The sequence below is a fragment of the Mobula hypostoma genome, chromosome 1, assembly GCF_963921235.1.
Source record: "Mobula hypostoma chromosome 1, sMobHyp1.1, whole genome shotgun sequence".
Lineage (NCBI taxonomy): Eukaryota > Metazoa > Chordata > Chondrichthyes > Myliobatiformes > Myliobatidae > Mobula > Mobula hypostoma.
The window spans coordinates 114,611,573-114,621,943 of NC_086097.1; the positions used below are offsets into that span (position 1 = coordinate 114,611,573).

At 43.8% G+C, this 10,371-nt stretch overlaps 1 protein-coding gene across 1 annotated transcript in view; it reads right to left on the minus strand.

The window, feature by feature from the left end:
* The window catches only part of timm21 (translocase of inner mitochondrial membrane 21), a 57,529-nt gene extending 47,424 nt beyond the window's left edge, over positions 1-10,105 (minus strand). The window contains exon 1 of the mRNA XM_063035346.1: positions 9,720-10,105. Within this exon, the coding sequence (XP_062891416.1) occupies positions 9,720-10,026 (307 nt within the window). The 5' untranslated portion in view covers positions 10,027-10,105. The remainder of the gene's footprint in view (positions 1-9,719) is intronic.
* Between the last annotated feature and the right edge of the window lie 266 nt (positions 10,106-10,371).

Consider the following 10,371-nt stretch of genomic DNA (forward strand, 5'->3'; position numbering starts at 1 on the left):
AAACGTCGTTGGGAAGCGGCAAGGAGAGGGAGCGAACAAGAATTGGATGAGGTCAGGGCCGCACGACTCCAGGATCAAAGAGTCAGGACAAAAAAGATAAAACAAGAGACAGAGGAGGAGAGGCATGCACATCTCCAAAATGACAACAACTGGCACAGAAGGAGGAGAGAACAAGAATCGGATCAGGCCAGGGCTGCACGACTCCAGGATCAGAGAGAAAGAACAAATGGTAGAACAGTTGAAGAGACGAAGGATGAAAAGGCTGCACATCTCCAGAATGACAACAACTGCCAACAAAGTTGCTGTCATTATACCGAACAGCATCGAACCTGAAGCAAGATCATGGCATCCCATAATTTCAATGAGGAACTTGGATCCACCAAGGCTTTGCAATGGAACGCGAATGATGGTGGAAGAACTGCACGACAATCTCATTGTAGCAAAGATAAACACGGGTGCGTTCAAAAATGACATTGTCATGATCCCAAGAATTACTCTCAGTTTATCAGAAGGGGAAGATGTCCCTCTTCAGCGGAGCCAGTTCCCGATACAGTCATGCTTTGCTATGACTATACATAAGGCACAAGGCCAAACCATGGAGAACGTGTTGATTTATCTGGAGAAACCGGTATTCCAGCATGGTCAGCTGTATGTGGCTTTAACCCGGGGAAAAAGAAATGAAAACATTAGAGTATTCTTGAAGGGTGGCAGATCAACCAGAAATGTTGTCATCAAAAGTGTCCTTCGTTAAACGAGGAGGAGCTATATTTGTCTGGCTACCCGCCTTTCTTCTTTAATAAACTGAGCTTTTCTTCTTTAATTTCCAAAGCAAAGCGATAGCAATAGCATTCAGGGAAACCTAATGTTCATTCTGGTCACATCAGACTGCACTACCTTTCTCTCAAAGGGTGCCTCAATGGGTCATCCCGTTGTCTAGTTTTTTAACTAAAGAGCATGAACAGGGGGCTCAGTTACATTCCTACCTTCACCAATGGTGAGACTGACAAGGAGCAGAAAAAAATAGAAGTGAAGCATTATTCAGTTTTCGCCAGAAGTGCCAAGTGGACAATCAGCCTCAAATTCTTCACGAGGTCTCTACCAGCCCCACTATCACTACCTTCAACCACTTCTTTACTCCACATAGTAACGGGTAGCTGAACACACTGGATACAGTTTTTTCTGTCCCCCTAGGGTGGTGAACCTCTAGAATGTTCTGCTCTAGTGTTATACAAGCTAGCCCATTAGTGAGGGCTGTTGAGAACTGGCACAGGACTTAAGACCAGGGTTACCCAGCCATGATTATATTGATTAGCAGGACAGGCCTGAGGGTCCACATGGTCTATTCGTGCTAATTTCTTGCGTTCTTGGGTGAAGAACACAACGACAGGCTGGTGCAGTGCTGACAAGTCTGTACTCCTACATTAATCCCATCTCCATACAAGACCATAAGACATAGGAGCAGAATTAGGCCATTGGGCCCATTGATTCTGCTTCGCCGTTCCATCATGGAATCCCCCTCAACCCCAGGCTCCTGCCTTCTCCTCATACCCTTTGGTGCCCTTACTAATCAAGAAACTATCAACCTCCTCTCTAAATATATCCAATGACTTGGCCTCCACAGCTGTCTGTGGCAATGATTTCCACAGACTTACCACCCACTGGCTAAAGAAATTTCTCCTTAACTCTGTTCTAAAGGGACATCCTTGTATTCTGAGGCTGTGCCCTCTGGTCCTAGACACCCACACTGTAGGAAACATCCTCTCCATGTCCACTCTATCCAACAGGTTTCAATGAGATCCCCTCATTCTTCTAAACTCCAGCAAGTACAGGCCCAGAGCCATCAAATGCTCCGCCTATGTTAGCCCTTTCAGCCCCAGGATCATTCTCGCAAATCTCAGTCACTTGCCTCCCTCCAGACCATGATTCTGCCATATGTCTGAACACGGGCCAAATTTCAGAGGTGAAGCAAGAACTTAACATCAAACTGGCCTTTGGCCGAGCGTAGGGTCAGGAGCTGAAGTAAAATCTAAGATTACGCATGTTGAGAAGATGATTTCTCCACGGGCTGAAAGCCTACTTAGCAAATGACTGGGAAAATGACGGTGGTTGTAAAAAGCCACAGGAGTTTAATTGAAGAGGTCAGCTCCTTAGTTAACATTCACCAGCTGTTCCATCAACAGCTTTAGCTCCATTAAGATCAGAGTGGGGATGCTTGTTGATTATTGTATGTAGAATCTGCAGTCAGGTAAAGGTTAAGGTAATATCCAGTCAAAGATATCTTTCAGACAGTGTGCAGTCAGCCGAGGCAAGAAAAGTCTTTGAAGAACATCACAGCAGGGGACTGGACCCATCTGGCATACCGCGTAATTTCCAGAAACAGCTTAATTTCTATCTTTAATGTCTCCTTTTCAAGTTGGATGGTGTTCTGGCAGCTCCCTTGACCTGCACCTGCACTTAAACTGCGGTTCTTTAGGGCAACAGGACCTGCTCCTGGGGCTCACCAACCGGCTGTTTTCCGAAATCCCATGGGCACAGCCCAGAAAGCGAGCGTGCCTCCAGGGTTCTGACGCTTTGCAGCCCTGTGGACAAGCCGATTCCTGGCTGGTGTCGGTGACTGAAGTGTCACGGGAGAAAACGGAATATCGGGAATGGCACATCAGCTGTTGGTGGCCTCTGTACTCGGCGAAGCGCTCTCTTTCTCTCGTTGCTGGGGTAAGAGTTTGCTGCCGATTCTTGAGTCGGGAGAACTCGGGAGAAAAAGCGACAAGGCGGACTTTAACACCGTAATCAGAGAATTGTTCTGTTTTTGTCTCCCCTCTCACTGAGTGACACCTCTCCGTCACTTTATTAAGGGGAGAGAGATAGCCTGTGTATGTCAATTTGCCAGGTGAACAATTAGCTATTGTTGTACTGCAGATCATGGTCTCTCGTTGGGGGCTTTGCTATTGCTTGCCTGGTGGATGGTGGGTGCTGATACTTCTTGCTGAAATAAGTGGGGGAGGGGGGAGGGTTGACGCTTTGCGGCTGCTTGTGCATGGGAGAGGGGAGAAGGGGACTTTTGGGATTTCTAACATTTTTACTGTCATTCATTCTTTGGGGTACTCCTGCTTTCATGGATGTCCCTGAGCAGCAAGAATTTCAAGCTGTACATTGTATACATTCTCTGATATTAAACAGAAATATTGAACTTCAAAGATTGTTGGCTTGTCATTTCTATTGACTATTAACACTTACATTATTGTAGTGTGAACGGTGACTGATCACGCAAATAAGGAATTTGAACATACACAATGTTACCAATTGGTCAAAATCCAATCCCGCTAGTCAATTCTGTATAAAAAAGGGTATTTTTTTGTTCAAACTTCAGAACAGTGTGGTAAACAGGGGCCATGATGTGCTCCTTGTGCCAGAGTTTCAAAATAAAATTTGTGTCTGAGGTATCAATACAAGATCTGAGGGGCCAGTTAATCGGTGACAAATGCAGTGTTCAATTCTGTTGATATTCCTTGGACTATGTGGTGTGATGTAGCAAGATGTTGACAACTTTCTAGTATTGCCTGATGAAGCAGAAAGGTACATGCCAGAAAATGACGATCTCCAGCAAGAGTCCAACCAACTCCTTTCAACATTAAATAACATTTTCATGAACTCAGGAGTCATCAATAATTAGCACCTTAATTAGACTGGCCCTATAAATACCGTGCCAGCAAAAGATCATCAAGGGCCACATAGCCTGAACTATCATTCACCTCCTGAGTCAACAAAGCATTTCTACATCTAAGCGTGCAGAATTCATGAACGAATCAAGAAGGGCTATCATCAGGAAGGAGGTACAGAAGGCTGAAGGCACACACTCAGCAGATCAGGAACAGCTTCTTCCCCCCTCTGACATCGGATTTTTGAATGGACACTACCTCACTACTTACTTTTATTTCTACTTTTGCATGACTTACTTAATTTAAACATTTTATATATTTACTGTAATTCAGTTTTTCATCTCCGTTATCATGTACTGCTGCCGCAAAGTTACCAAATTTCACGACATATGCCAGTGATATCACATCGGATTCTGAAACTTGACATCTCCGGGACGCGGCTAACTAACTGATTGGTTTGTGCCCTGTCCACCGCCATTAGCATTTATTCTTTTGGCTGCCAGGACTAGATCGGCAGAAGAGCTTGTTTCTGTGCTGTTGTGCTCTATACCTCTATGTTGTTGTACAACGGATGTGGTGCCAACTACAAAATGTACTGTAGCAACTTGCCCATTCTCTCGGACAGTAGGTCCTTGACCACAAACATGCAGAAGTTGGAAATATGTAGGAAAACACCAGGTATATGTTCCCCTTGAAGCCACCAACATGGAAATACATAAATGCTCCTTCATTGTAATAGGATCAAAATTCTGTTAACTCCGTCCTATATAGTTCAGAGGGTGCTCAAATGCAAATTTCACCACCAGCATCTAAAAATCAAATAACAGTGAGGCAATAAACACTAGCCTTCAATTCAAGTTTTTAAACTGTCATTCAACCATACATGAATACCCATGAATTCAGCCAAACAAGACAGCGTTACTCCGACGCCAAAGTGCAAAACACAATACCAACAGTCACACACAGCACAAGGTACACATAGCACATACAAGATATCAGTAAAATACAGCAAGGTGAAAAAAAATAGTCCTGACCCCGAGTCCATGCATGCCGCAGAAATCTGCAGTCAACAACAAAGCAGCTTTTCTGCCAAGCAAATATGGGGGGGGGTGGCAGCATGGACTCTCACCTGGAGTCTGCGCCACACTGCCCCCAGTGGAGCACACCGGCTTTGGCGACTCTCTGTTGGTGGCTGTAAACAGGTGACACTGCGGTTTGAGGCTTAGTCCTCAGTATAGTCATAGTCATACTTTATTAATCCCAGGGGAAATTGGTTTTCGTTACAGTTGCTCCATAAATAATAAATAGTAATAGAACCATAAATAGTTAAATAGTAATATGTAAATTATGCCAGTAAATTATGAAATAAGTCCAGGACCAGCCTATTGGCTCAGGATGTCTGACCCTCCAAGGGAGGAGTTGTAAAGTTTGATGGCCACAGGCAGGAATGACTTCCTATGACGCTCGGTGGAATGAGTCTCTGGCTGAATGTACTCCTGTGCCCACCCAGTACATTATGTAGTGGATGGGAGACATTGATCAAGATGGCATGCAACTTAGACAGCATCCTTTTTTCAGACACCACCGTGAGAGAGTCCAGTTCCATCCCCACAACATCACTGGCCTTACGAATGAGTTTGTTGATTCTGTTGGTGTCTGCCACTCTCAGCCTGCTGCCCCAGCACACAACAGCAAACATGATAGCACTGGCCACCACAGACTCGTAGAACATCCTCAGCATCGTCCAGCAGATGTTAAAGGACCTCAGTCTCCTCAGGAAATAGAGACGGCTCTGACCCTTCTTGTAGACAGCCTCAGTGTTCTTTGACCAGTCCAGTTTATTGTCAATTCATATCCCCAGGAATTTGTAATCCTCCACCATGCCCACACTGACCCCCGGCTGGAAACAGGGGTCACTGGTACCTTAGCTCTCCTCAGGTCTACCACCAGCTCCTTAGTCTTTTTCACATTAAGCTGCAGATAATTCTGCTCACACCATGTGACAAAGTTTCCTACCGTAGCCCTGTACTCAGCCTCATCTCCCTTGCTGATGCATCCAACTATGGCAGAGTCATCAGAAAACTTCTGAAGATGACAAGACTCCCTGCAGTAGTTGAAGTCCGAGGTGTAAATGGTGAAGAGAAAGGGAGACAAGACAGTCCTCTGTGGAGCCCCAGTGCTGCTGATCACTCTGTCGGACACACAGTGTTGCAAGCGCACGTACTGTGGTCTGCCCGTGAGGTAATCAAGAATCCATGATACCAGGGAAGCATCCACCTGCATCGCTGTCAGCTTCTCCCCCAGCAGAGCAGAGCGGATGGTGTTAAACGCACTGGAGAAGTCAAAAAACATGACCCTCAGAAAGCTCGCTGGCTTGTCCAGATGGGCATTGACATGGTTCAGCAGGAAGACGAGGCCACGTGGTTCCCCTGCCATCTGCCCCTGCTGCCTGCCAATAAATCAGTGAACAAGACTTGCAGAATTCCACACTAACGATGCCCAAAGGGGTAAGACGATCACTGGCAAGAAAAGTGACCAAGACTGTCACTTGCTAATAGACTGCATGCCTTCTTCACACAACGAAGCTTCTATGACACAAACGGCCGCACGATCCGCACCTCACAGACTTTCGTGTATTACAAAATAATGTTTCTTCAAATTCAGACTCTGTTGCAACGTGACAGCCAATTTATACAAGGCAAAACATTACAATGAGCAGTGAGGCGATTGTGTTGCTGACAATATTGCTTTGAGAATAAGATTTATACGGGAAAGGTAAAAAATCAAAACAAGCATTGGCCTGGAATCCAATAACTGAGACTGTACCAGTATGTCCAATTTTATTATTTCACTTTTAGCGGTTGCCATCTGCTGTTAGTGGAGACCCAATAGCTTCAGGTATACATTGCCTCATTAAAGATTTCAGCCCCAACTCTTTGTTCACATAAATGAGTATTACAATCAGGGATTTTGATCAATTTAGCTGAGAATTTTTATTTGTGAATCTCATGCGCTTTTTCCCCCCACAGTGGAGCCCAAAAATACAGAGAAAATTATAAAGCATGAAAAACTATAAGTTCAAAAACTGAAATGTCAACAGTTCAAAAGCATTCATCCCCTTTGCTCAGTACTTAATTGAACCACTCTCGCAGCCATTACAGCCAGTCGTCTTTCTGGATAAGTCTCTATTAACTTTGCACATGTGATGGAGCAAGACTTGCCCATTCCTCCTTGCAAAATTGCTCAAGATGTGTCAGATTAGTTGGGGAGAGAGGGTGGCTTTGGATCATTGACCTGCTGGAAGATGAAATTTGCTCCCCAGTTTAAGCTATCTGGTAGAGGCTGGCAGGTTTTATCCAAATAACAGGAATTCTGCAGATGCTAGAAATTCAAGCAACACACATCAAAGTTGCTGGTGAACGCAGCAGGCCAGGCAGCATCTCTAGGAAGAGGTGCAGTCGACGTTTCAGGCCGAGACCCTTCGTCAGGACTAACTGAAGGAAGAGTTAGTAAGAGATTTGAAAGTGGGAGGGGGAGGGGGAGATCCAAAATGATAGGAGAAGACAGGAGGGGGAGGGATGGAGCCAAGAGCTGGACAGGTGATTGGCAAAGGGGATATGAGAGGATCATGGGACAGGAGGCCCAGGGAGAAAGACAAAGGCTGGGGGGAACCCAGAGGATGGGCAAGGGGTATAGTCAGAGGGACAGAGGGAGAAAAAGGAGAGTGAGAGAAAGAATGTGTGTATAAAAATAAGTAACGGATGGGGTACAAGATCTTCTCTGTATTTAGCAGCATTTATTTTCCCATCATTCCTGACCAGATTTCCAGTCCCTGCAGCTGAAAAGCATCCCCGTAGTATGATGGTACCTCCACCATACTTTACAATAGGGATGGTGTTACCTGGCTGATGCACAGTATTAGATTTATGACACACGTGTCACTTTGTGTTGAGGCCAAAAAGTTCCACTTCAGTCTCATCTGACCACAAGACCTTCTTCCACATCTTTACATTAACTTCTAATTGACACTTTGCAAAGCCTTTACAGGTAAGGATGTGCCTTTTTTTAGCCAAGGCTTCTTCCTTGCCACTCTTCCATAAATACCCTTTTTGTGCAAGACCTTAGAGACTGTGGAGCCAAGAACAATCTTCAATTGCAGCCAGTAACTTCTCACTTAGACTGTTGGCATCACAGTAGCAGACAAAGTCATAGAGTCATGGAAAAGTGCGGCACAAAAGCAGGCCCTTTGACACACCTAGTGCATGCCAAACCATTTAAACACATGTATCATAACCACTGCACACAGAATTCATTAACAGTAATATAACGTTGACATACAAAATATAATCTCATCAGTAACTCAAATACCATCGCAGAGAAAATCATCAACAGGAGATTCTGCATATGCTGGAAATCCAGATCAACACACACAACATGCTGGAGGAACTCAGCAGGCCAGGCAGCATCTATAGAGAGGAATTAGCAGTTGACATTTCAGGCTGGGAATTTTCATCGTATTTTGTGTGTGTTGCAGAGAAAACTAGAGTGCAATTTTTCCCCTATTTGTGTACCTTTCTAAAGCTGAAAAAATTAGTGTGCGCTAACTAGTCATTGTCCCCATTTATTTCAACAGGGATGAGCAAATGAACAACAAACTCACCATCTGGGACACTGGAGTTAAGAGTGCCATTTGGACACAGCTAAATTCTTTCTTCCCCCAAACATTATGGCTGCAGTAGAAATGAGTATCCTGTTTATATACAAGTGCAGACTTTATGAAAGTAAATTTATTATCAAATTACTGGCTGAGATTTGTCCTCTTGCGGGCGTTTACAGTAAACACAAAGAAGCCCAACAGAACCAATGAAAATCCACACTGAAATGGACTGCCTCTCTTACAAGTGCTACTCGACTCCAGCGACTAAGTTTAGAGGAGTGTCCTGACCTAAGCAATGTGATTATGGTTTCACAATGGACTACACTGAGCTCAGATAATCTTTTTACCTTTCCCCAGACTTACTCTTCACCATTATCATTTCCCTGACTTGCCTTGAATGCTCTTTCGTCTTCACTTTGGTTTGGTCTGCTGAAAATCTACCATACTGTCAGACCTTACCAAGAGAGGGGAATTTAAAAATAGGCATCTGTTAGTCTGGTGAGACTATGGATTTGTGCCTTGGAAGGTTTCCAGGGCGCAGGCCTGGACAAGGTTGTATGGAAGACCAGTAGTTGCCTATGCTGCAAGTCTCCCCTCTCCAAGCCACTAATATTGTCCAAGGGAAGGGCACTAGGACCCATACAGCTTGGCACCAGTGTCGTCACAGAACAATGTGTGGTTAAACAGGCCACAACATGCAGTCACTAGACCGCCACCTTAACCAATTGGCCATGTGCCAACACACTGAGGGAAATTTATTCTTAACAATTCATTGAAAACAGGTGACCCTCCAAATTCGGCCCGAAACATCCACTGTACTTTTTTTTCTGTAGATGCTGCCTGACCTGCTGAGTTCCTCCAGTACTTTGTGTGTGTTGTTTGGATTGTCTCGTATTTGTGAGCCTCCAATTCACTACATTAACAAACTAGGTGAGGTGGTACAGTAATACCTTGTATTTTAGCTGAGGAATGTTGGCATAGTAATTACAAAGGGGATGAATACTTTTTCAGCCTCAGTTTTGGTTTTTAAATTTTTAGTAAATTGTTGACAGGTTTTGGAATTTTTCTTTTGACTTGACATGGCGCACAACTTTTGCAGATTAGATCAAAAATCATATTTCAATACTTCTTAAATTTAGAAAAGAGATAATAAAATGTGAAAATAGTTGTGGGAGCTGAATACTTTTTCAATGCACTGTATAGTTTCTCATAAATTACATTGTATCTCTTTACTTTCCTGCAAATGCCTGCAAGAAAATATATCTCAAGGCAGAATATGATAACGTATACGTACTTTGATAATAAATTTTACTTTGATTTTGACTTAATTCGGTGTAGGCAATGCTAATATTTTTCTTTCACACGTCGAAACTTTGAATTCAGAGGCCCCTTTCTGCAAGGATTACCTTTCTGGGCTGTAGACGCGGGCGGCGAGCTCCTTCTTAAGGATACTGTGTTGTTTTGCTTCCTCTCTGGAACGGTATTATTTGTTCTCAGACTGGTCTGTGTAAAAATGCACCGACTGGAAACCGATCTAAAAGAGTGAAGTGAATCCAGCTTTTGTTGCAAAGAACTGACTGTCCCGGGCCTCAGTGAGACAGAACTGCAGATTCCAAACAGTCTCGAGTCACCTAATCGAAACTGCACCTTAAACTGTGATACCAGTCTTAATCTATGCGTGCACGCTGCTCGCAAAAGTAAAACACAGGCCATGTTGTTTACTATACAGAGCTAAATATACTTCTCCCACAATAGTTGCTACGTCCCGACCATTCTTTGTCGGAATCGGAATTCGAACAGCTATCTGGGACGTGTAGTTCATCGTGTTTAATGCTTGCAAAATTACTACTGGGTGTAAACCACAACTCCCAAGATGCATTTCTTCCTGCGGTCTGTATCGCTTATGACTGTAATAACTGTAGAGTCTTCCGAAAAAAAATGGGAAGTGTATTTATTTTATTTGGGTTCGTAATTATTTCTTTCTTTTATAATATTTTTATTAATTTTCAAGTTCATAAACATAATAACAGTACTAATACAAAAAGATTGGGATTACAT